Source organism: Macaca thibetana, chromosome 2, assembly GCF_024542745.1.
Source record: "Macaca thibetana thibetana isolate TM-01 chromosome 2, ASM2454274v1, whole genome shotgun sequence".
NCBI classification, from domain to species: Eukaryota; Metazoa; Chordata; class Mammalia; order Primates; family Cercopithecidae; genus Macaca; species Macaca thibetana.
In genome coordinates this window covers 104,512,190-104,534,913 of record NC_065579.1, presented here as the reverse complement: position 1 = coordinate 104,534,913, position 22,724 = coordinate 104,512,190, and the positions used below count along the sequence as shown (strand labels likewise).

The 22,724-nt window shown below is 56.0% G+C and overlaps 2 protein-coding genes and 2 long non-coding RNA genes across 7 annotated transcripts in view; 2 read left to right on the top strand and 2 right to left on the bottom strand.

Annotated features, from left to right (window-relative positions):
* Positions 1–8,755: 8,755 nt before the first annotated feature.
* On the bottom strand, positions 8,756–13,664 carry GNAT1 (G protein subunit alpha transducin 1). 2 transcript variants are annotated; one of them, XM_050780965.1, is made up of 9 exons: positions 13,443–13,664; positions 12,094–12,136; positions 11,863–12,004; positions 11,606–11,763; positions 11,393–11,521; positions 11,054–11,183; positions 10,623–10,776; positions 10,320–10,511; positions 8,756–9,993 (listed from the first exon to the last, which is right to left on the bottom strand). In XM_050780965.1, exons 1-8 carry the CDS (start codon positions 13,546–13,548, stop codon positions 10,321–10,323), a joined length of 1,053 nt encoding a protein of 350 aa, XP_050636922.1. In that variant the 5' UTR covers positions 13,549–13,664; the 3' UTR covers positions 8,756–9,993; position 10,320. The 2 variants fall into 2 exon arrangements, with proteins under 2 accessions (XP_050636922.1, XP_050636923.1); XM_050780966.1 differs by having other exon boundaries at positions 8,756–8,869.
* On the top strand, positions 8,857–22,571 carry LOC126948772 (uncharacterized). Its single transcript, XR_007723518.1, has 3 exons — positions 8,857–9,692; positions 20,621–22,382; positions 22,498–22,571. It is a non-coding gene; the product is annotated as an uncharacterized LOC126948772 (long non-coding RNA).
* Positions 10,407–13,540, top strand: LOC126948775 (uncharacterized). The gene is made up of 3 exons (XR_007723521.1): positions 10,407–10,497; positions 10,676–10,752; positions 11,075–13,540. It is a non-coding gene; the product is annotated as an uncharacterized LOC126948775 (long non-coding RNA).
* SEMA3F (semaphorin 3F) overlaps positions 16,491–22,724 on the bottom strand; it is a 34,219-nt gene continuing 27,985 nt past the window's right edge. For all 3 annotated transcript variants that reach the window (XM_050780790.1, XM_050780792.1, XM_050780789.1), the window contains 10 exons: positions 22,531–22,645; positions 22,294–22,363; positions 22,000–22,144; positions 20,771–20,993; positions 20,060–20,148; positions 19,884–19,925; positions 19,545–19,702; positions 19,263–19,330; positions 18,847–18,980; positions 16,491–17,869 (listed from right to left, as the gene is read on the bottom strand). In XM_050780790.1, the coding sequence (XP_050636747.1) occupies positions 17,459–17,869; positions 18,847–18,980; positions 19,263–19,330; positions 19,545–19,702; positions 19,884–19,925; positions 20,060–20,148; positions 20,771–20,993; positions 22,000–22,144; positions 22,294–22,363; positions 22,531–22,645 (1,455 nt within the window). In that variant the 3' untranslated portion in view covers positions 16,491–17,458. The remainder of the gene's footprint in view (positions 17,870–18,846; positions 18,981–19,262; positions 19,331–19,544; positions 19,703–19,883; positions 19,926–20,059; positions 20,149–20,770; positions 20,994–21,999; positions 22,145–22,293; positions 22,364–22,530; positions 22,646–22,724) is intronic.

The window sequence follows — 22,724 nt, the reverse complement described above, 5'->3', positions numbered from 1 at the left end:
GGCTTGGCTTGCTTGAGCCTCACCTGGGGCCCCCCCAACCATGACCCCCATCCTTATTTAGAAGGTGTAGGAGACAGCTGTCAGCCTGTCCACAAGAAGGGGGCTGGGACTTGGTGCCCTGGGGACAGACAGGGGTTTTAGGATGGCCCCGTTCTTGGCTGGGGGTTCCTGCCCCACCCCTGCCTGCTTTCCACACAAGGCCTTGGTGCTCAGAGGCGGGTGGTAGGTGTTAAGGTCCCAGGTTCTGCCAGTAGGAAGCTGGGGGAGATGCTGACCTTTGGGGTGAACTGGGGGGGTTCTCAGAACAGCTGTGCCCCTTGCTTCTCGGTCACTGGCTCTGATCCGATTAATCTCATGGCCTCTGCTGTTCCTATCCAAGCTAGTCTTCTCTGTGTCATGCCTGCCCTGCTTCCCAGTGCTGGAGGAATGCCCTCAGAGGACATACCCGACCCTCCCTTGCCCTGGGCTGGGAGTCAGGACTCCAGGATTCTCTCCTGCTGACTCACAGAACCACCACAGCCAACCTGGCGTACCTCAGTTTCCCTCTGTCACATGGAAATGGCTATCTTTTTTCCTGAGGGGAATGGGCAGAGGGGAAGCTGTGAGACGGGGTAGTGGGCTCAGCTCTGGCAGGCAGGGCTAGAGAGAAAAGCATTGGGATGGTGGCAACCCCTGAAAACCTCAAGCCACTCGAACTTCTGCCTTGCTGGTGACTGGAAAATGGGAAAGGGCTGCCTTTCACTCCTGGTCTGGAGCCGATATCATCCCTAGATCAGAGCTCACTTTGACTCCCACCCTCCAAAAGGGCATGGTTCTGCCATAGGACAGAGCCATGTAGAAGAGGCGCTGAGGAGGGTCTCAGGCCTGCCTCCCACCTCTCAACCTCTCACCTGCAGACACCCTGGATGTTCACAGGAGCTGTCTGCAAAGGGCTGGTGGCTCTCACTGGCAGTTCATGAGGGGCCAGGGCTGGCTCAAGGTCACCTGGGAGATGGGTGTTGGGGTCCTCAATCTAGACTGGAGGAAGCAGGGGCTGGCTGGGCTGGGCTGCTGTGGGAGGCCCAGAGGCGCGTATGATGTGGGGTCCCTGGGTCAGACCAGTTGTGGCCAGGCTGGGGGAGGGGCTGACTGTTTGTTGTTGCTAGGCCTGGGCCCTAGCCAGGGCAAACACAGCTCGGAGGCCTTTCCCGCCACCTGCCGAATCTCCCGGCCCAGCCAGTGGTGGCCGGACAGCTGGACAGCTAGGATGTGGCTCTGAGAGCTGCTGGTCGCCTTCTCCCAGAGGCTGGAGGGAATGTCCATCCGAGCAACCGCAGGGTTGCAGGCGGCCTCTTGGGATGGAGGATGGGGGAAGCTTTATCCCAGGCTTCAGCCCAGCCTCCACCTCCACTGCCCCATCTCCGCAAACTTAAACCCAGGCCTGAAAGACTGCCAGACCTGTGCAGCAGAGCTCAGGGACCACTCACATCCTCCTTCCAGGGCACCGATAGCCCTTGGCTCTCCTCCTTCCTTTCTAGTAATTAACTCTTAGCCACTAGCTAGGCCGCCTGTTTTCACCATGCCACCACCTCTGTTAACATGCTGTCCACACAGTGCCCCAAGACCATCTCCAACAGCAATGCCCCATCTTTGCCTCCAACCCAGCCCTTCCAGAGCCCAGTATCTGTGTCCCCTGACTCCTCAGACCCCCTGCAGCTCCTGCCCCCACACCTGGCTGGTCTCACTCATATCTCCCCACCTGCTCCCAGCAGGCCTCTCCACCTCTCCCAGGCCTGGCTGGCCTCGCTGTACATGTTCCTACTCTTCGCAGAACTTGCTAGCTTTCATGCTCCTGTGCCTCTGCCCTCGTACTTCCCAGGGCTGAAGTTTCCCTACCCTGTCCCACCTCCTTGGCAGACTCCTACTTGTCCTTCATCACCCTCATAGATCACCTCTGAGAACCCTGCTTGAGTCACCGTGAAGAGCCAGCTAGTCCAACAATGACTGCTCTTGCTGCTCTTGTCACCCCACCCACACAGCCCCAGCCCTAGTGTCTCCAAGCACTATCTCCAGGTGGTCTAGAAGTGAAAGCGCCTGCAAGGTTGGAGGGCGCAAATCAAGGAGAGCCTGATGGCGAAGCAACCCACGGACTTGCTCTGCCAAGGGGAAGAAGGCACAAGCCAGGGTGGGGAGGGAAAGGGCACCGTGGATGGAGAAAGGAGCTCGGCTGGAGGGAATAGGAGCCTGGGCGTCAGGCTAGCCCTGGTGGGCGGAGGGCTGCGTGCAGGGCAGCACGCTCCTTCTGGGCTCATGATCGGGAGTTTGAAATCCTCAGGAGAAGGTGGTTCTCACCCCTATACCTCAAGGTCTATTACTACACCTCAGCTGCTGACTATGCTCTGCTCAGTTTGGTGCCTGGGAGGCTACTCTTTGGGCATGAACAGGGCTTTATTGCCACAACACAGAGTGTAGAAGTATGGAGGGGACCCATAGGCAACCCTCTTATCCAGCCCTTCCCTGGCCTGGGTCCCCAGAACTGGTGACCTCATGGCTAAGGCCTCATCCCCACAGCCCTGACGTGCCTACCCTCTCTCTCCTGAGATCTGGCCCCCAGCTTCTCTGGCCAATGAAGCGGCTTAATGAGCCCTGGTCACATGGACTGTGCTACTGCCTGTGGGGAGGGCCCAAACCCCTACTGGCCACCCGGCCAGGCCCTGACGTCAGCGGCATTAACTGTCCACCAGGCTTGTCTAATCTCTGGTTGGTGGCCGGGCCAGGTTAGTCACGCCAGAGCCAGAGCTGAAGGCTGTGGGGGCCCTCAGGGGCACCTTGAGGTTGTAGGTCAGGTAGGGATGGTGGTGGCTGAGGTGACCACAGTAAATGCCCCCCACTTACAAGACTGGGGTGTGGCCACTGTGCTGACTCTGGGCCAGTGCTCTCTGATCCTCTGCACTGGACTATGAATCAGGCATCAGGTACCCATTGATCCTGCTCCTTAGGGTGTAATTACACTGGTGTGGTGAGCAGGGCTAAGCAGGTTTCAGGCTGGGAGACTCAGGGCCTCTCTGCACTTGCTGGCCATGGACAGGGCAGTTTGAGGCCAGGCAGTGTCCCCAACTCACAGAATCTGTGAGTACCGACCCTGAATCCCAGACCCCAGGGTCAGAAGCATATGTGGATGGGACCATCTGGAGTCCAGCCCCTGCATGTTGTTGGGGCTCTTCTGTCCCTTGCCCAGGAAGGCTGGGGAGCACATTACCTTTCTGCCAAGACAAGGTGGCTATGCAGAAGGCCCCACTAAGTCACCTCTCCTGACAGCTTCCTCCCTCTCAAGCCTAACACTTCCAGCTCCTCAAGGCCTCCTATCCCATGCCCACTACCTCCCTCTGTCACTACCTGCATCCCACCTCACTCTAGCAAACTGGGGAGCGGGTCCTTAGTAGAGATGAACAGCCCTGGCTCAGCCAGGCCAACAGCACCCAGCAGGGGTCTTGCACCACTGGCCAGATCCCCCCGCCATGCCCAGTCTTCTGAGCAGCACCAATATCACTGCCCACATGTGCGCTGGCCTCCCAACCCCATCCAGTGTTCTTCCTGTGTTCAGGCCTGGGTGCCCTCATGCTCCCCTCTCCAGCCTCCCACAGGCTCACAGCTCCCCACCACCTGGACATTGAGGATGCCGCCTACACTTAGCTTTCTGTCCAGCACTGAGTATCAGTCAGCCTCCTGGGCATCTCTCCCAAGCACTACAGGTCCTGCAAATTCAGCCCATCCAACACCCCTTTGCAATACGGGCTTGGTGGGGGCATTGCCTGTGCTTGGTCAACCGCTCAGACCCCAACCCATGTCACTGAGCCCCTCACCTTGTAGCCTTGGTTTTGTCAGATAATGGAGACATAACCTATGCCTCATGGGGACCCGAGCCACACTCCTCTCCTCCTCCAAACTCACACTGGCTCCAGGAAAAATATGTGCCCCTATATACGTGTTCCAATGAAAAAAAAAATTTTTTTTTTTGAGACAGAGTCTCGCTCTGTCGCCCAGTGGCACAATCTCAGTGCAACCTCTGCCTCCCAGCTCCAGCAGTTCTCCTGCCTCAGCCTCACGAGTAGCTGGGACTACAGGGATGTGCCACCACACCCAGCTAATTTTTGTGTTTTTAGTAGAGATGGGGTTTCACCATGTTGGCCAGGCTGGTCTCGAACTCCTGACCTCAGGTGATTCTTCCCCCTTTGCCTCCCAAAATGCTAGGATTACACTCAAAAGCTACCATGCCCAGCCTTAATGAAAACTTTTTTTTTTTTTTTTTTTTTTTTTTTTTTTTTTGAGACGGAGTCTCGCTCTGTTATCCAGGCTGGAGTGCAGTGGCGCGATCTCGGCTCACTGCAAGCTCCACCTCCTGGGTTCACGCCATTCTCCTGACTTAGCCTCTGAGTAGCTGGGACTACAGGCGCCCGCCACCTCGCCTGGCTAGTTTTTTGTATTTTTAGTAGAGACAGGGTTTCACCATGTTAGCCAGGGATGGTCTCGATCTCCTGACCTCGTGATCCACCCGCCTCGGCCTCCCAAAGTGCTGGGATTACAGGCTTGAGCCACCGCGCCCGGCCGAAAACTTTTAATAATTATTTTTTCAAGAAGCAGATTTTGAAAATATTATTGGTTATTTTTGTCTCCATTAAACCCAGGAAAATAGAATTATAAGAAATTCTGGCTGGGCACAGTGGCTCACACCTGCAATCTCAGCACTTTGGGAGGTGAGGCAGGCGGATCACCTGAGGTTGGAAGTTCAAGACTAGCCTGACTAACATGGAAAAACTCCGTCTCTACTAAAAATACAAAATTAGACAGGTGCGGAGGCACATGCCTATAATCCCAGTTACTCGGAAGGCTGAGGCAGGAGAATCGCTTGAACCCAGGAGGCGGAAGTTGCGGTGAGCCAAGATTGCACCATTGCACTCCAGCCTGGGCAACACGGGTGAAACTCCATCTCAAAAAGAAAAAAGAAAAAAAAGGCTGGGTGTGGTGGCTCACGCCTGTAATCCCAGCACTTTGGGAGGCCAAAGTGGTTGGATCATGAGGTCAGGAGATCGAGACCATCCTGGTTAACATGGTGAAACCCCGTCTCTACTAAAACTACAAAAAAAATTAGCCGGGCGTGGTGGCAGGTGCCTGTAGTCCCAGCTACTCAGGAGGTTGAGGCAAGAGAATGGTGTGAGCCCGGGCAGCAGACCTTGCAGTGAGCTGAGATTGCATCACTGCACTCCAGCCTGGGTGACAGAGTGAGACTCCGTCTCAAAAAAAAAAAAAAAAAAAAAAATTCTGTTTAAGTTATAAATAAAATATTTAAACTTAAAATAATGTGAGTTTTAACATACCTACTTTTTCAAGTTTTTTCAACTATTTAATGTTCTGGAAAAAAAATAACCATTAAAAATATATAAAACAGGCGTGGCGCGGTGGCTCAAGCCTGTAATCCCAGCACTTTGGGAGGCCGAGACGGGCGGATCACGAGGTCAGGAGATCGAGACCATTCTGGCGAACAAGGTGAAACCCCGTCTCTACTAAAAAATACAAAAAAAACCTAGCCGGGCAAGGTGGCGGGCGCCTACAGTCCCAGCTACTCGGGAGGCTGAGGCAGGAGAATGGCGTAAACCCGGGAGGCGGAGCTTGCAGTGAGCTGAGATCCGGCCACTGCACTCCAGCCTGGGAGACAGAGTGAGACTCCGTCTCAAAAAAAAAAAAAAAAAAATACATAAAACGAGTTTAAAAGGCATCCCACAGAGTGGGGAAAAAATTTGCAAATCCTGTCTCTGATAAGGAATTATTCTCCAGAATATATAGAGAACTTCTAAGACTCAACAACAACATTAAAATAATTCAAAAATGGGCAAAGGGTGTGAACAGGCGTTTCTCCAAAGAAGATATACAGATGGCCAATAAGCACAGGAAAAGATTCTCAACATCACTAAGCAGTAGGAAAATGCAAATAAAAACTACCAAGAGATACTACTATTAAAAAAGAAAAATAGGCCAGGTGCGGTGGCTCATGCCTGTAATCCCAGCACTTTGGGAGACCGAGGCGGGTGGATCACTTGAGGTCGGGAGTTTGAGACCAGCCTGACCAACATGGAAAAACCCCGTCTCTACCAAAAATACAAAATTAACCAGATGTGGTGGCACATGCCTATAATCCCAGCTACTTGGGAAGCTGAGGCAGAGGAAATGCTTGAACCCAGAGGCGGAGGTTGCAGTGAGCCAAGATCGCACCATTGCACTCCAGCTTGGGCAACAAGAGTGAAACTCCGTCTCAATTTAAAAAAAAAAAAAAAAAAATTAGCCAGGCGTGGTGGTGTGAAGCTGTAGTCCCAGCTATTTGGGCGGCTGAGACAGGAGAATTGCTTGAACCTGGGACGCGGAGGTTGCAGAGCCGAGATTGCACCACTACACTCCAGCCTGGGTGACAGAGCGAGACCCCATCTCAAACAAAACAAAACCCAGAAAATAACAAGAGTTCACAAAGATGTAGAGAAAGGTGGACCACCTGTGCACTGTTGGTGGGAATGTAAAGTGGTACGGCTGCTGTGGAAAACTGTTCCTCAAAATATTAAATGTAGGCCGAGTGCAGCAGCTCATGCCTATAATCCCAGCACTTCGGGAGGCCTACGTGGGCGGATCTCCTGAGGTCAGGAGTCCAAGACCAGCCTGGCCAACATGGTGAAACCCCATCTCTACTAAATTAGCCGGGCATGGTTGCGGGTGCCTATACTCCCAGCTTCTCGTGAGACTGAGGCAGAAGAATCGCTTGAACCCGGGAGGCAGAGATTGCAGTGAGCTGAGATCAAGCCACTGCACTCCAGCCTGGGCTACCGAGTGAGACTCCATCTCAAAAAAAGAAAAAAAAAAAGGGGCCAGGCGCAGTGGCTCACGCCTGTAATCCCAGCACTTTGGGAGGCCGAGGCTGGCAGATCATCTGAGGTCGGGAGTTCAGGACCAGCCTGGTCCCAACAGAGGGGGGTGAAACCCCATCTGTACTAAAAATACAAAATTAGCCAGGTGTGGTGGCACATGCCTGTAATCCCAGTTACTTGGGTGGCTGAGGCAGAATTGCTTGAACCCAGGAGGCAGAGGTTGCAGTGAACCGAGATCATGCCATTGCCACTCCAGCCTGGGCAACAAGAGCAAAACTCCATCTCTAAATAAATAAATAAATAAAATAAAATAAAAATAGATTCACCTTATGAGGCTGGTTGCAGTGGCTCACACCTGTAATCCCAGCACTCTGAGAGTCTGAGGCGGGCTGATCACCTGAGATCAAGAGAGATTGAGACCATCCTGGCCAACATGGTGAAACCCCGTCTCTACTAAAAACACAAAAATTAGTTGGGCGTGGTGGCATGCGCCTGTAGTCCCAGCTACTCAGGGGGCTGAGGCAGGATAATCGCTTGAACCTGGGAAGTGGAGGTTGCAGGGAGCCGAGATCGTGCCGCTGCACTCCATGCTGGTGACAGAAAGAGACCCCATCTCAAAAAAAAAAAAAAAAAAAATTCACCATATGATTTGCCAGTTCCATTTCTGGGTATACACCCAAAATAAGAAAAAACAGAGGCTGGGAGAGAGATTTGTACACCCACGTTCATAGCAGCATTATTCATAATAGCCAAAAGGCAGATGTAACCATTCATCAATAAATGAATGAATAAACAAAGTGTGGAATATATACAACCTTTAAAAGGAAGGAGATTCTGCCACATGCTACACATGGATAAACCTTGAAGACATGATGCTAAGTGAAATAAGCCAGTCGCGAAAATACAAAGACTCCATGGACCCACACATCTGAGGCACTTAGAGCAGTCACATTCATAGAGAAGGAAAGTAGAATGGTGGGTGCCAGGACCGGGGGAAGGCAGGAATGGGGGGTTATTTTTTCATGGGTACAGAGTTTCAGTTTTACAAGAGGAAAGGAGTTCTAGAGATGAACAGTTGTGGTGGTTGTACAACGTTATGAATGTACTTAACACCACCAAACTGTACACTGGCAAGTGGTTGAGATAGTAAACTTTATGATACATGTATTTTTAAAACTGGCAAAAAAATCCCTACAAACATAATAGCAACTAATAGTTTTCCCTTTGCTTCAGGCCCCAATATATCTTAGCGTGCCTCTATTGGATCCTCTGTTGGATTTTGATATTTCATTCGTTGTGAGGTTTTGCATTCATTTTGATTTTTAAAAATATACTAACATTATTTATCTTGGTTACTAAATTTTTTGACATTGCCTTAAATTTTGCACACGAGGTGAGTGTGCCTCACTTCCCTCACCCTAATGCCAGCCCTGCAATTATGTTCCTGCCTTGAGGGCTTCCAAGACTCTCCATCACCTTCTGAGAAAGCCCAGGCCCTCCAGCTGGCTTTGGGTACCTGTCCACGTCTCTCCTCCCCTGTTCTTGCTCCACTGAACTCCTGTGGCCATGAACCCATGTTTCTAGGGCTGGTACAACTACTGTCCCTGCCAGAATGAGCCTCCACCTCAAAACTCCCTCTTGATCCAAGACTGTCCCAGTGAACATTTTCCACAACTCCTCTCTGCTCAACCCCCATCAAAAGCCATGAGTTGGTTCCATACCCACAAGAGTGCCCCACCTTGTCAGGCCAGGTACTTCTTCCTGGGAGGGGCCATCTTCCCACTTCATGCCCAGCCCAGCACCAGGCACTTAATAAATGCCCATGACTTGTGATAATTAAGCCCTCCACCAAGAAAGGACAGCTGGGGCCTGATGCAAAGGTTTATTGCTGAGTTTGCACATCTAGCTGAGGGGAGTGCAAATTGTGCCCCAGCCTTGCCAGATGGAAGCTCCTTGTCCCCAAATGCAGCACAGGCCTTGGCCTGTGGACATAAGCAAAGATTTGGTGCTGGATGAGGAAGGAGGGAGCAGAGATGTGGGGACATGGGCCTTTGTCCCTGATAGTTCAGGCATGGCTCTCAGCTTCCCCTGCCAGGGAACCCTGAATGGAGGGGGCAAGAGAAGCTGCTGGTAGGGACAAGAGGGTCACCCAGGTTTGCTTGTAACCCCACCTGAGGTAGACCCCTTTGGGCACAGCCAGGGCCTTTGTCCTATCCTGAGTCCTCTGGGCTAATCAAAGGGAGCTGGACTCTGCCCCCAGCCACCCCTCAGGACAGCCCGGCTATTGGCTATAGCTGGTGTCAACAGTACCCTCCCTTAACAGGCCATCCTGTTGTCCAGCTAGTCCGGGGTACTGTGTTTGGGTGAGGAAGTGGTGTGTGGATCTGGTGTCCAAGGACACAGGGAGCAGATCCTGATGGAGAAGGCTGGAGGTTGCTCTGAGCCTAGTATTTGGGGAAGAGTCCTGTTTTTTCTCACTCTGGCACCCAAGGGCCCCCAGGTCTGCCCCCTCCCCACTAATGTATTTATGTGGGGACCGCACAGGCCAGAGCTAACTTGGACTTTGGACCCTTTGGAGGCTGCTGGGAGGGACAGTCACTGTCTCTGGGTAGACTGGTGTCAAACTTGTCACATGGAGGTGGCAGGATGAGCAGCTGGCCTGTGTGTGGGAGGGGTATTCCCTGTCCTTGATGAAATGCTGGGAGGGAGAGCTGTTTGTTGAGCCCAGGCCCACCAGGTGAGTCGTGGGCCCCCAGGGGCAGGAGAGCTGTGGAAGATTGGTCAGCTGGGGACTGCTGAGTCACGGTGAGTTTCAGCTGCCCCAAGTCCTACCCGTTCCTAGCTGGGGCTGGCTGCTGTGAATATTAGAGGCCAGTGCAGCCAGGCGGTGAAGGGCAGGGCTGGGGTTGGGGGCATGAGGTGCTGAGATACTGTGGGAGGTATGGGGGAGGATTCGTGCCTCAAAGCTAGCAGGGCTCAGAGCTTTGGTGATGTGGCAGGCTGGAGCCTGGGAGTCCTGGGGGCTGATAGGGTCCTGGCGGTTGGGGCTGCAAGGCAGCTAGGGCTGCCAGGTCTCAGGGTGACTGACACGCATGAATTCAGGCACCTGTGAAGAGACAACGAAACCCAGTCAGCATCCCTGAGACCCAAAATAAATGGGTTTAGGCATTGTGTGTGTGGTGGGTTGGGGGGGGCGGCCCTGGAAGCTGTGACACCTGAGGTCTTGGGGCGGGGCCAAAATAAATTCAATGGGCGGGACTTGTGGGTGGGGCGGGGCCTGTGGCGGTGAGGTGGAGCCTGAGGAGCTGGGGTGGGGCCTAGAGGCAGTGGGCTCCAGGATTTGGGGGTGAGACGCCAGGCCGCGGTGTGGGGTGGGGAGCTGGGGCGGGGCTGGAGTATTGAGGCAAGGGGCTGGAGAGGGCAGCGACCTACCTCAGAAGAGGCCACAGTCTTTGAGGTTCTCCTTGATGATGATGTCGGTGACAGCGTCGAAGACAAACTTGACGTTCTGCGTGTCGGTGGCGCACGTCATGTGGGAATAGATCTCCTTCACGTCGCGCCGCATGTTGAGCTCGAGGAACTGCACCTTGATGTAGTTGCCGGCGTCCTCGTAGGTGTTGGGTCCTGCGGGGGTGGGAGCCCTCACTCGGCCCAGCCCTTACTTCCCTTTGCCGGGGGCGCGCGCCGGGATCGTGGGGCGGGGGCGCAGCCTGGCGACAGTGCGGGACGTCTCACCATCGTAGTCCGGGAAACAGATGCTGAGGTGGGCCTTCTTGATCTTCTCAAAGAAAACGTCCTTCTTGTTGAGGAAGAGCACGATGGACGTCGTGGCGAAGTAGCGGTGGTTGCAGATACTGTTGAACAGGTGCAGGCTCTCGTGCATGCGGTTCTGAGGAGGGCAGCAGCTGTTGGGCACCGGGGGTCGCGTCCGACCCGCAGTCCCTGCTCTCTGGGCTCCCGGGCACGTGGGGCTTCCTGTTAAGCTGGCTCTCAGAGGGCGCCCCGCACTGCCCCAGATGGGCCTGCTGAACGCCTACCGGCCTCCTCAGGCTGCCAGGGACCAGCATCCCCTCCCGGGCCCTCCCCACGCCCAGCGCGCCGTCTCCGCCTCCAGGGGCCAGCAACTCCTCCTCGCCCCTGGAACACAGGCCCTGCCTGGCACCCACCACTTCGTCGTCCTCCACCAGCACCATGTCGTAGGCGCTCAGCGCCGCGATGAAGATGATGCAGGTCACGCCCTCGAAGCAGTGGATCCACTTCTTGCGCTCCGAGCGCTGCCCGCCCACATCGAACATCCTGCGGGGCCGCGGGGGCCTGAACCCGCGCCCTGGGCCTAACAGGGAGCATCCCCTCGCCCTGTGCTGGTCGGGGAGCTCTCTGCTGGGACTACTACCCTTTCTGCTGGCGGGATATCCAGGAAGGGGCAGGGTCTATCGCAGGGATGGGGTCCCCGGGGCAGGACGGGGCCTGGGGCAGTGACCTCCGGGCTGGCATGTGGGTCGTACCGGAAGTTGAGGTCCTTGAAGGAGAACTGCGTCTCGATGATGCCAGTGGTCTTGACTCGCGAGCGCAGCACGTCCTGCTCGGTGGGCACGTAGCCCGGGGTTACCAGGCGCTCCAGGTCGGAGAGGTAGCTGCGCGAGACCGGGCCGTGGGTGGGTGGGGAGGCGTGGAGGGCCCCCTGCGCCCCGCGCGCCCCGCGCTGCCCGCGCGCTCACTAGCCCGCCGAGTCGTTGAGCTGGTACTCCGAGGCGCGCTCAAAACAGGCCTGGATACCGGAGTCCTTCCACAGCCGCTGGATGATGTCCGACATCTCCTTGGGCATCGTGCCCTCCTCTATGGTGTCTGCCATGTGCATCAGCTTCCGGGCATCGTCCTGGGGGCAGGGTGAAAGTGGCTGGTGGCGGCCAGGGACTCGGGCCCAGCCACGAGCCTCGAGTCCCCAGAGGCCCGCTCAGCCCGCCTCCTGGCACACCTGGCGTGCAGAGTCTCCGTACTGGATGTTGAGTGTGGTCATGGCGCGCACGATGGCCAGGATGGATTGCAACGTGTTGCCGTAGATGATGGCGATGAACTCGAGGCACTCTTCCAGCGAATACCCGTCCTGGTGGATAATCCTGAGGCCGAGGCGAGCAGGGTCAGAGCCTCGTGGGGAAGTGGGGAAGGACCCAGCCCCAGGGACCTCGGGACAGGCAGGGGCACTCACTTCATCTGCTTGACGATGGTGCTCTTCCCGGACTCACCCGCACCTGAAAGGGAAGCGGCGCCTCAGAGCTGCGCTGACCGCCTGCCCCCTCCCCCAAGGAGGCCGGGAGGACCGGGCCCTCCCGAGTTGTCAGGGTGGACCGGCAGCGAAGAGGCCTGAGCGTCAGCCCCCACCCCGTAGCCACACCTACCCACCCCGTCCAAAGTAAGTCCTGACACCCTGAAGGCACAAGGTTTGCAAATGTCAGGAAAGTGAAGAAAGGAAGCCAACGAGGGGAATCAACGACCTCAACTGTTCTGGGACAGGGAGGCCCCAAGACACCGACACAGGCAGCCTTTATTATGCTGTGAGACTGCAATGAAGAAATCCCGAAGCGCCATCGCCACCTCGTGGGAGCCTCTGGCACCGCATGCACTGGGTTATTTGAGGCGGGTAAATCCCTTGCTTTTCACCTGAAGGGATGCGGGTGTCTCCAAGAGGCTCAGAGGGAATTAGCGCCTTTGGGTAGCAGGGAGGGCAGAGTTGACATCCTTTCTGAGCTTGCCCCTGCGAGGGCGTTGGGCACAGTTAATGAGATTTCCGGCTTAGCCTCTCTGCCTTGGGGGAAAGTGGGACTGGCTTGGTCCCTCACCCACCTCCAGCTGGTTGACCAGACTCTGGGGAGCTTGGGTGGAGCCTGCCCGGCCCTCTTGAAGCTGCTCTTTCCCCTTGAGAGGTCAGACAGTGACCTTGAGGCAGGCCTGGATCAGCCCCATCTCTTCTCACTGCCCACGGTCTGGTGGACACGGCTTTATCTACTCCCACTGGGCCTCAGCACCTGCCAGACCCGTTGGCTGCTTTGTAGGTCTACCAGCCACAGCCCTCTGGCACCTGAGGGCCATTCTTTGTGGATCTGCGTGGTTCTAGAGACTCCCCACCCCCAGGAGGACTATGACCATCCCCTTCCCAAAGTAGCAGCCCAATAACGGGCTCCCAGTGAGGCCCCTGGCTTCTGAGCACTGCCCAGCAGGCCTACCAAACCAAAGGCTGCATGAAGCTTGTGGGAGCCCAGCCACAGAAAAGTCAGCCTCACACACTCGTGCAAGAGTGTGGTTGGCACGCACTTCTGGAGGGTGGGTCACCTGAGGCAGAGCCGTCTGGAGAGGGGCTTCGTGGGATGTCCAGCCTTGGGGAAATAGGACACCACCTGTCAGGCCTGGCCTTGCTTGGCCAGGGCTCCCACCCTGTGCCCTACTCTGTTGCAGGCTCATATTGCTTCCCAGGGAACCCTTGCTTCACAGAAGGGCTGCCTGCCTGCCTCCAGACCAATGATCTGGTGGCAGTGGCCCCACCAGGGCCCACACCCCTACCCAGAAGCAGCAGCTTCACGGTTCGAGCATCCTTCTCAGCATCCTCTTTCAGCTTCTTTTCCAGCTCCCTGGAGTGCTTCTCCTCAGCACTGGCCCCAGCCCCCATGGTCCCAGCAGCAGGCGAAGGGACAGAGTGAGCAGGTGGTTCTTCTGGATGGAGGGGATCCTCAGAACCTGGCCTCCCAGGCACCCTTCTGGCCCCAGGAGGACCTGCAATCAACTGGCTCTCTACGGACCTGTGCAGTCCCTAGTGGGGCTACTTAGTGGGATTTGGGGGCTAGGGGTGTCCAAGAGCCAATCAGAGACAAGGACAGGTGAATCCAGCTCAGCCCCCCCAACCCTTCTAATCAGGCTGGCATAGCCCCAATCCCTCAACCACTGACTCTGCACTCCTGCTGTCCTTCTGCCCCCCTCCACCCTTCAGGAGAGGCCCTGGTGCTGCCTGGGAGTGGGTAGGATCAGGGCTGAGAAAGGGGAAGGCAGAACCTTGAGCCCTGGGGGTGAGGACGATGGAGGTGGAGCTGGCAGTGAGAGGGCATAATTGGGAGAAACATGCCTGCTGCCTGCCCAGCACCGGGCTCAGCACCACTCCTTATCTTGTTGTAAGCTCACACTGGCCCTGGAGGATAGATGCCCATGTCATCAGCCTCATTTTACTGATGAGGAAGTAGAGGCTCAAAGCGTCACACAGGAGGAAGTGGTTAAGAAGGGCTAGGTGACACTGGACTGGGATTTTATGACCTGCAGGGAATCCAGAGAGAGGGAAACAGTGGGCATTGCATTCATCCCATAATCCCATATCACAGGCTGGAGCTACCCCAAAGAGGTCCTCGGCTTCCAGCGGACTCTGGTGGGCATGCATATCTTCTCTGTGTGCCTTGGTGTATGTGTCTTTTTTTTTTTTTTTTGGACGGAGTCTAGCTCTGTTGCTCAGGTTGGAGTGCAGTGGCACGATATTGGCTCACGGCAAGCTCTGCCTCCCGGGTTCACGCCATTCTCCTGGCTCAGCCTCCCAAGTAGCTGGGACAACAGGCGCCCACCACCACATCGGGCTAATTTTTTGTATTTTTAGTAAAGACAGGGTTTCACCGTGTTAGCCAGGATGGTCTCGATCTCCTGACCTCATGATCCACCCGCTGTGGCCTCCCAAAGTGCTGGGATTACAGGCGTGAGCCATCGTGCCCAGCATTTTTTTTTTTTTTTTTTTTGAGACGGAGTCTCGCTCTGTCACCCAGGCTGGAGTGCAGTGGCCGGATCTCAGCTCACTGCAAGCTCCGCCTCCCGGGTTTACGCCATTCTCTTGCCTCAGCCTCCCGAGTAGCTGGGACTGCAGGCGCCCGCCACCTCGCCCGGCTAGTTTTTTGTATTTTTTAGTAGAGACGGGGTTTCACGGGGTTAGCCAGGATGGTCTCGATCTCCTGACCTCGTGATCCGCCCGTCTCGGCCTCCCAAAGTGCTGGGATTACAGGCTTGAGCCACCGCGCCCGGCCTAGCATTTTTTTTTTTTTTGAGACAGAGTTTCACTGTCACCAGGCTTGAGTGCTGTGGCGCGATCTTGGCTCACTGCAATCTTCAACTCCCTGGTTCAAGCTTCTCCTGCCGCAACCTCCCAAGCAGCTGGGATTACAGGCACGTGCCACCATATCCAGCTAATTTTTTAAATACTTTTAGTAAAGACGGGGTTTCACCATATTGGCTAGGAAGGTCTCGATCTCCTGACCTTGTGATCTGCCCACCTCGGCCTCCCAAAGTGCTGGGATTCAGGCGTGAGCCACCTTGCCCGGCCATGGGTGTGTCTTTTACTGGCACCAAGTGAGCAATAACTTGACATGTTTGTGCATGAATACCTGTGTGTACATGTGTGCCTATGTGTTTATGCCTTTGTGAGTGCGTGTGCTTATAGGAATCCCGTGCCTGTGTGCATGCTTATGTGTGCACGTGTATATACATGTGTATGCATGTGTGAATGTTTTGTGTACTTCTCTTCATTCACACATAAGCTTGTGTGTTTTGCAGTTTGTGTAGGTTTGCACGTGTGCACTTGCTTATATGCAGGGGTGTGAACATGCCTGTGTGTACCTGAGCATGTGTGTGCCTTGCGTGTCCATCTCTGCCTGTGTATGACTGTGTGTGTGCATGCATGCTTGCAGGTGCCTGTGCCTATATGTACACTTGAATTTGGGTGCAACAAAGTCTCTGATCTGCAGAGGTGGCCAGGCTCTTCCAGACAATGTTTTGCAGGCCTGTTGTCAGGTGGAGAAATTGCATCCCAGAGCAGGTATGGTGTTCCCTGGGGTATGGAGGAATGGGGCTCACCTATCCTGCTCCTGCTCTCTCTGATGTGGGTGTGCCGAGGCCTGCCTAAGTTTATCTCCAGGGCCTGCCTGCCTCAGCTTAGGGGGTCTGGTGCTCTGTTCAGGTGCAGGGCTCACTGCTGGGCAGAAATTGTTTAGGTTGAGCCCAAAGTGTTGAGCTCCCAGGTTCTAGAGATTTCCCACCCTCAACCTCCATAGGAAAACCCAAATCTTGGGCTCTCAAAGGCTCCTCCAGGCACCCTGAGCTTCCTGGCTGGACTCCTTCCCTGGAACCTGGCTGCCTTTCAGCACTCAACTCTGCCACAGACTCAAGAGACCACAAGGGGGTGCTGGGGCCCCAGACACCGAGCACTAACGGCTATCTCTAAATAGTGTGCGTGGGAAGTGAATGCTGGCTCCTACCACAGGCTGGCAGCTTCTACACCCACCCTGTTGGATGATGGGGATCTGTCCAGGAGTGAGGCCGTTTCATTTGTGCCACTTTCAGCCTTCAGGCTCCACCCACACTCCCTGACCCTGAGGAATGAGTGGGCCCTGGGGGGGCTCTGCAGCCCTTCGCACTGCCCAAGTGTTTGGGGTGGTGCAGCAGCCCAGGTTTGTCAAACTAAATGTGGTTTCTACATGTTGGGTTTCTTTAAACGGAGCCAATCTACTCCCTTCCCAGTCCCCCACCTGGCTCCCCAGGCCCACCACATGTGGCTGTGAATCCCCCGACGAAGGAGAGAAGCCAAAGTCTAGTCCCAGAGCCAGTGTTTATTAGCAAGATGGAACCCAAAGGCGGCTGTGGCCTGGGCAGCAGAAGGCCGCCAGGAGCCCCCACCCATCTACCCAACTGCTCCCAGAGCTAATTACATCCATACCCATTGCTTGACGTGGTGGACATAAGCCCTGGGGAGCCTCTACTGGCCCCAGGCCTCTACCACGGACCCCCTCCCCTCAGAGCTGGGGCCTCCCGTCAGCCCTGCCTGGGCCTGGCCCCTCTGCTATGCTCCCAGCCTCCGAGTCAAACTGGCACAGGGAAAGCTAAGGAGGTAGAGTGGGGTGGCCCTGCCCTGGCCAGGCGGGGAGGGGAGAAGGGGCTGAAGGGGCTGTCCCACCCAGGCAGGATGCCTCTTCTCCTATCCCCAATAAATAGAGAATAAATACCCAGGAAGGGGCTGGCCGTGGCTGAGTGCCCCCAACCCAGGCAGGGGCTGGCATCCTGTGATGGCCCCTTCTTCCCTTCTCTGAGTGCACTTAAGGCCACCCCAGTCTCCAAAGTGGTCCTCGCATCCATGTCTATGCCACAGCACAGGTTGACAGTGACAGCACACATCAGAAAAGGTGGACAGTCCGTGCCCCATTCGAGCAGGGCTTGTTCCCTCCCTTTGTCCTGTAGATCTTGGTGGAGGCTGTCAAGCAGGTAGACTTCCAGCTGAGTCTGGGGACTGTGTGGTCCTGGCCTGGCCCCACCAACTGGCTGGGCCTGTTTAGGCTGGCTCTGTTTTCTGCCGTCTCTGACCAACATGGGTCTAAGTTTTGGAGGATGCTGCCACTAAGGCAGGCTATATTCAACCCACCAATAAATACTGTCTTTGCAGGGGCAGGGTGTGTATAGAATATAGATATTTTATATATATATATTTATATATATATATATATCTTTTATATTAAAAGGGACAAGGGCTAGGCTGGCCCATGGCAGGGCTCAGGCAGCTGGCCTCATGTGTCCGGAGGGTGGTGCCGACGGTTCCGGGGCTTTTTCTGGTCCCGGGGCTCAGGAGACCGAGGTGCTCCTGGAGCCTCCCTGGGGCTGGGGGGCACATGGCGCCAGTAACCCTGGCAGTACTGGTGGATGAGGCCCACTTCTGGCTGGGCCAGCAGCTGGGCCAGCTCCTGATAAGGAGGCGTTGGGGGACCTGCGCCTGGGGGTGGCGGGGCGCTCACGGCCAGTGGTGGGAAGAGGGCAGCATGGACGGCTTCCCGGCCCAGTACATGCAGCTGCACTCGTGTGACGACGTGCTTAAAGTTGTTCTCAGTGGCTGTGCAGGAGTAGAGGCCACGATCACTGAGCTGCAGGGCACGGAGCAACAAGCCCTGCTCTGTGCGCAGGAAGCGGTCCTCTGCACGAATCTGCAGGGGCAAGGAGAGGGGGTTCAGAGGCTCTGTGACCACCCTAAGGCCCTAACCAGCGACCAGATCAGACCACCTTTGTGGTCATTCTGTGTAGAGGCACCCATGTGGGATTTCCATATGCCACAAAAACCACATGAAGTTTCCACATAATGAGAGATATTTGAATAAGGCATCTGTACAGATTTCCATTTCAGGAGGGATGACCATAAGGAGGTATGGTCTGTACATTCTGTACAATGAGGAAAATTTGAAGTGCACACAGAATTTCCCTTTTTTTTTTTTTTTTTTTTGAGACAGGGTCTGGCTCTGATGCCCAGGCTAGAGTACAGTTGAATGATCTCAGTTTACTGCAACCTCTGCCTCCCAGGCTCAAGCCATCCTCCCACCTTAGCCTCCCAAGTAGCTGGGACCATATGCATGACTACGTCCAGCTAATTGTATTTTTGGTAGAGAGAGGGTTTCACCATGTTGCCCAGGCTGGTCTCGAACCCCTGACCTCAAGCAATCTGCCTGCCTTGGCTTCCCAAAGTGTTGGGGTTACAGGCGTGAGCCACCACACGCCCAGCCAGAATTTCCATTTAATGAGAATATGCAACTGGGATAACCACATAGAACTTCCATGTAAACAGGGACACCTGTAGGGCATAGGGCATTTCCATAAAATGAGGGTCCCACAGAATTTCCACATACTGGAGTTCACTCATATGATGTTTTTGTAGAAGATACACCCCCAATGTGGTATGCATATGGAATTTTCATGTGAAGAGGCATACCTAGAAACACTTCCCATAGAATGAGGCCAGTCCCATGGAGTTTCCACATAACTGTTTTCACTCAAAGGATCTGCATGTAGCGAAGGGAACTTGGAAGGGGTTTCACAGCATGAGAGTTGCTCCAGATCACTCCTCTACTACATTTTACCACTGCACAAGGATTCTCACATCCACAGTGCAGCACTGGGCGCAGGAACTCACCTCTCGGCGCCGGTCACCAGGATCTCGCTGGAACAGCCACTTAACAGTGGCTTGAGGCGAGCGGGGCTGGCACTCCAGGAAGGCTGCACTGCCGGCCACGCCATACTGCACAGACTCCACGGCATTCTTGTTGGCTGTAGAGTGAGAGGGGTTGAGCAAAAGCAGCATCACCTCCGAGCAGCCTGTTGGCTGCTTCGGGGCAGGCACCAAGGGGAACCCACTCACTAATGTAGAGCTCTGTGTTGATGGGGCTCCATTCCTTGAGGGGGCAACTAGGGACATCCCATCTCCATTAGCCCCCACCCCCCATTAGCCATCAGGGCACCCTTACAGTGGGGGCCCTGTGAGCAGCTTCGTGGGCTGCATGGCGCTCTGCAGTGTGAGCAGCACCCCACGATGAGGCCCAGTATACTCACCATTGGAGTTGAACCCACGGCACTGCCTGATGGGGTTTCCATGCCGGACGTCCTGCCGGCGGCTCCGCCTGAATGGGGATAGCCCCTGAAGGAGTACTCCCAGGAAGCTTGCCCCCCCAGGTCCCTGTATCCCTGATGACTCCAGGGCAGGGCCCTTTTTCCCTGGGGAAGTGATGTCTTACCCATAAGACTCCCCGAGGGTAATATCACATGCACCCTCAATCCCCTAGGATAGGGCCCTGGGTCTGGTTGCTAAAATCCCAGGTGTCTAGGGATCCACACCTCTTGGAGGATGCTGTATAGCGGGAGCAGGCCTGGCCATCCCAGGCGCAGTAAGGGTCCCGGGCAAGGCAGCAGTCAGCACAGGCAGCCCCATACGCCTGGCAGCGGTGCAGGCTCAGGTGCGTGACACCCACGGCTGATGCCACGTAGAGTTGTTGCTAGGGCAAAGGGTAGGGCCTTGTCAGTTCCTGTCGCACAGCCAGCCTCACCAATAGCCACCTAGGCCGGGCTCCTCTTCCCTGTTCCATGTCTCAATTTACCCATTCCTGTGCCAAGGGCATGACCCTGAGGGGATGCAGGCCCTGTCCCCATCCCTGGCCCACCTGGCCAAAGACTTACCCGCTTGGAAGAGATGGTCATGGTCTTGACAGGTGCTGGATCCTAGAAAAAGATAAATATCAGCTTGGGACCCCAGGGACCCCCTCCCTGCCCTGACCTAGAGGTCTTGGGTCAGAGGCTGGGACTCGGGGGAGGGTCAAGGTGAAGAGGTCAGGACTGGGTGGTGTCACACCCACCTTGAAGACCTCCACCTCCTCTAGCATGAGCTCTTCCATCTCCTGGTCATCCTTGGGCAGCACAATGACCTTCTGCACTGTCCCGCGGTCTGGAACGGGCCGGGCAGGGCCTCAGTGGGGCTGGGGATGCTGGGGAAGGGGTACCAGCCTCAGCCCCTTCCCCCACCAGGGCCCAAACCCCCCTAGGGCATTGGAGCTGGAGCTCTGTGCCAAGGTGGAAGAGTTTCCCCAGGTCAAAGGGACTGGCCCAGGACATAGGGGGTCATGGCCAGGGTCTGCCCCCACCAATCCAGACACTGATTTTGGGCCCTACTGAGAACAGGACACTGGGACATGCATTCTCCTGTGTTTGGGCTGCTGGAACTGTAGGGGGTGCACTGTGTCATGTGTGTGCACACATGAGCATGTGTATGGCCTGTGTATCCTGGAGGTGTCTAACATCTGTTTCCACCCCTTTCTGCCATACATAGGTCTCCAGATGCCTAGTGTCCCTGTTCTCCTGGGCCCCTGTGGATGGAAATGGGAATGGGGTTTTCTCACCCCTAGCCTCTGTTATCCCAGCAATAGGGAGAAGGCACCAAAGGATGAAGATGAAGAGGTGACTCTGATGAGCTTGCAGCAAGCCCTAGCAGGGCAAGCCCCAGCCCCAAGGATCTGCACCCCGCACCCGGTGGGCCCAGCGTGGGAGAGGCCGGGAGCAGCAGTGGGTACCTGTGCCCAGGAAAAGCACCTCATAGCGCCCGTCGGCTGCATCCACCTGGTCCACAGCAACAGTGGTGAGGCGGTAGGGAGCACCTGTGCGGACCACCAGGGGCCGCCGCTGCAGAGGGTACACGGCCTGGTACATGAGCGGGTGGCTGCGCATGAAGTTGATCACCTCATCAGGATAGTCCTTGGTGGACTTCATAGATGGTGTGAAGGTTCCACCAGGGCACTGTGGACAGGTGGTAAGTGTCAGTCCCAGGCTGCCTGGGCAGTGCAGGCTGGAGCCATTAGCTTCAGAAGAGGCCGCTGCACTGTCCCCACCACCTCAACCTGCTCCTCTCCCCAAAGCCCCTCTCCAGGTTTCTGCCCTGCACCTGACCTCTACAGGTCCTGCTCCGGCCAAAGTCTCACGTGGTCAAATGCCACAGCCACCTCCCTGGCCTCATGTGCCATGACCTCGTGGCAGCATTTGGCCAAGCAGACCACTCCCTTCCACGTCCCCTCCCCACCCTGTCATCTCCTTTCTCTCTGGCTGTTCCTAGGGTCTCACTCGTCTCCCTCCTGCACAGCTGGACTACAGGCCCCGACGTCCTTGTCACACACCAGGCTCACTCTCCTCCTTCCTGAAGCTGTCACCTGAGCCTGGGCTCAGCCTGCCCCCACCATGGTCAGCTTACATCTGGCCCATCCTTCTGACTCCAGGTTACCTCTGGAAGGAAGCCTCCCCTGTCCCCCGCTGAGACCAGCTTCCCCAGCCCAGTCCTGACCACATGGAGTCAGAGTGCATTGATCAGATCCGCTGCTTTCCTGTTTAGACTCCTGCATCAGCCCAGTGTCACATCAAGATAAAGTGACACACCTCTGTGACCTCTGAGACCCTGCCTGAGGCCTAGCCCTGCCCCTCCCCAGTTCTTTGCCTCCTGTTCCTCAGCTGAGCCAACCTCCCGCCTGCCTCCAGTGTCCGCCGGGAAGACGCTTCCCTCCAACCTTTGGCTCCCAGACAGTTCCACAGAGGACCCTCTGAGGAGCACCCAGCACACCATCTTTGTCCCAGAATCCTGGCTGAGCTCCTCCACAGCCTGAACTGTGTGTGAAGGCCCGTCTGTGTGCACTGCAGCTCACTGCCTCTGCTGGCTGGGAGGGCCATGATGGTGGGGTCCATGTTGCAGAGGGCCTGACCCAGAGGCCTCGTAGAAGAAGACGAAGGGGAGAGGCAAGATGAGTGGGGTTCTTACCGTGCCCGGCCGTGGGTAGGGCATCTTCCCTGAGAAGGGCATCCACTGGTAGTTGGGCCCCTCTTTGTGGGCAAAGGGCCCGTTGAAGACCATGCGAATATCAGCCATGGAGTAGACACACACAGCAGAGCCTCGGAACACGGAGCTGTGGGCACAGGAGGTGCTCTGAGCGGGACAGGGTCCTTCCCCAAATGCCCCCTCCCCACGGCTCACCACCGTGCCAGGGTCCTACACGAGTTATAATCCCCCAACGGGGCCACTTCCTGCCACTGCTGGCCCCGAACCCAGCCTCACCCAGAGGAGGTAAAGACAGCGTAAATGACAGGGTTCCTCACGTCCTGGGTCTGCTGGACAAACACGTCCTCTGGGAACAGAGGGAGAAGGTATTGGAGGGTGCCTTGGGTGGGAGCCCCTGGGCCTCACCCACTCCTGCACAGGGGAGGGGGCCCACCAAAGGCACCCTGACCACCCATCCAGCCTCTATCCCTCTTGCTGTAGCCAGAGCACCCTGCCTGCCTGCTGGGCACTCACGGAGCTCATCAAAGTGAGTCTCAATGCCATCCTCGCCCGGGACGGAGCAGACAAGCCGCGCCTTCAGGAATGTGCTCCACTTGTTGACCAGGCAACAGTGACCACCGTCATCATTCTGAGGGGTGGGGCAAGAGGCCAGGTCAGATCAGCTCTTGACCCCACACCCTGGCTGAAGCAGGGCTGATGAAGGCAGA

Bases quoted from the DNA above. Each gene is read 5' to 3' on its own strand.
- GNAT1 (XM_050780965.1), bottom strand. From the start codon at position 13,548: ATGGGGGCTGGGGCCAGTGCTGAGGAGAAGCACTCCAGGGAGCTGGAA. The intron at 11,764-11,862 runs GTGTGCCAGGAG...CCCTGCCCCCAG, and splicing joins ACGGAGACTCTGCACGCCAG to GACGATGCCCGGAAGCTGAT. The intron at 11,184-11,392 runs GTACGACCCACA...GCGGCCCCGCAG, and splicing joins TTCAAGGACCTCAACTTCCG to GATGTTCGATGTGGGCGGGC.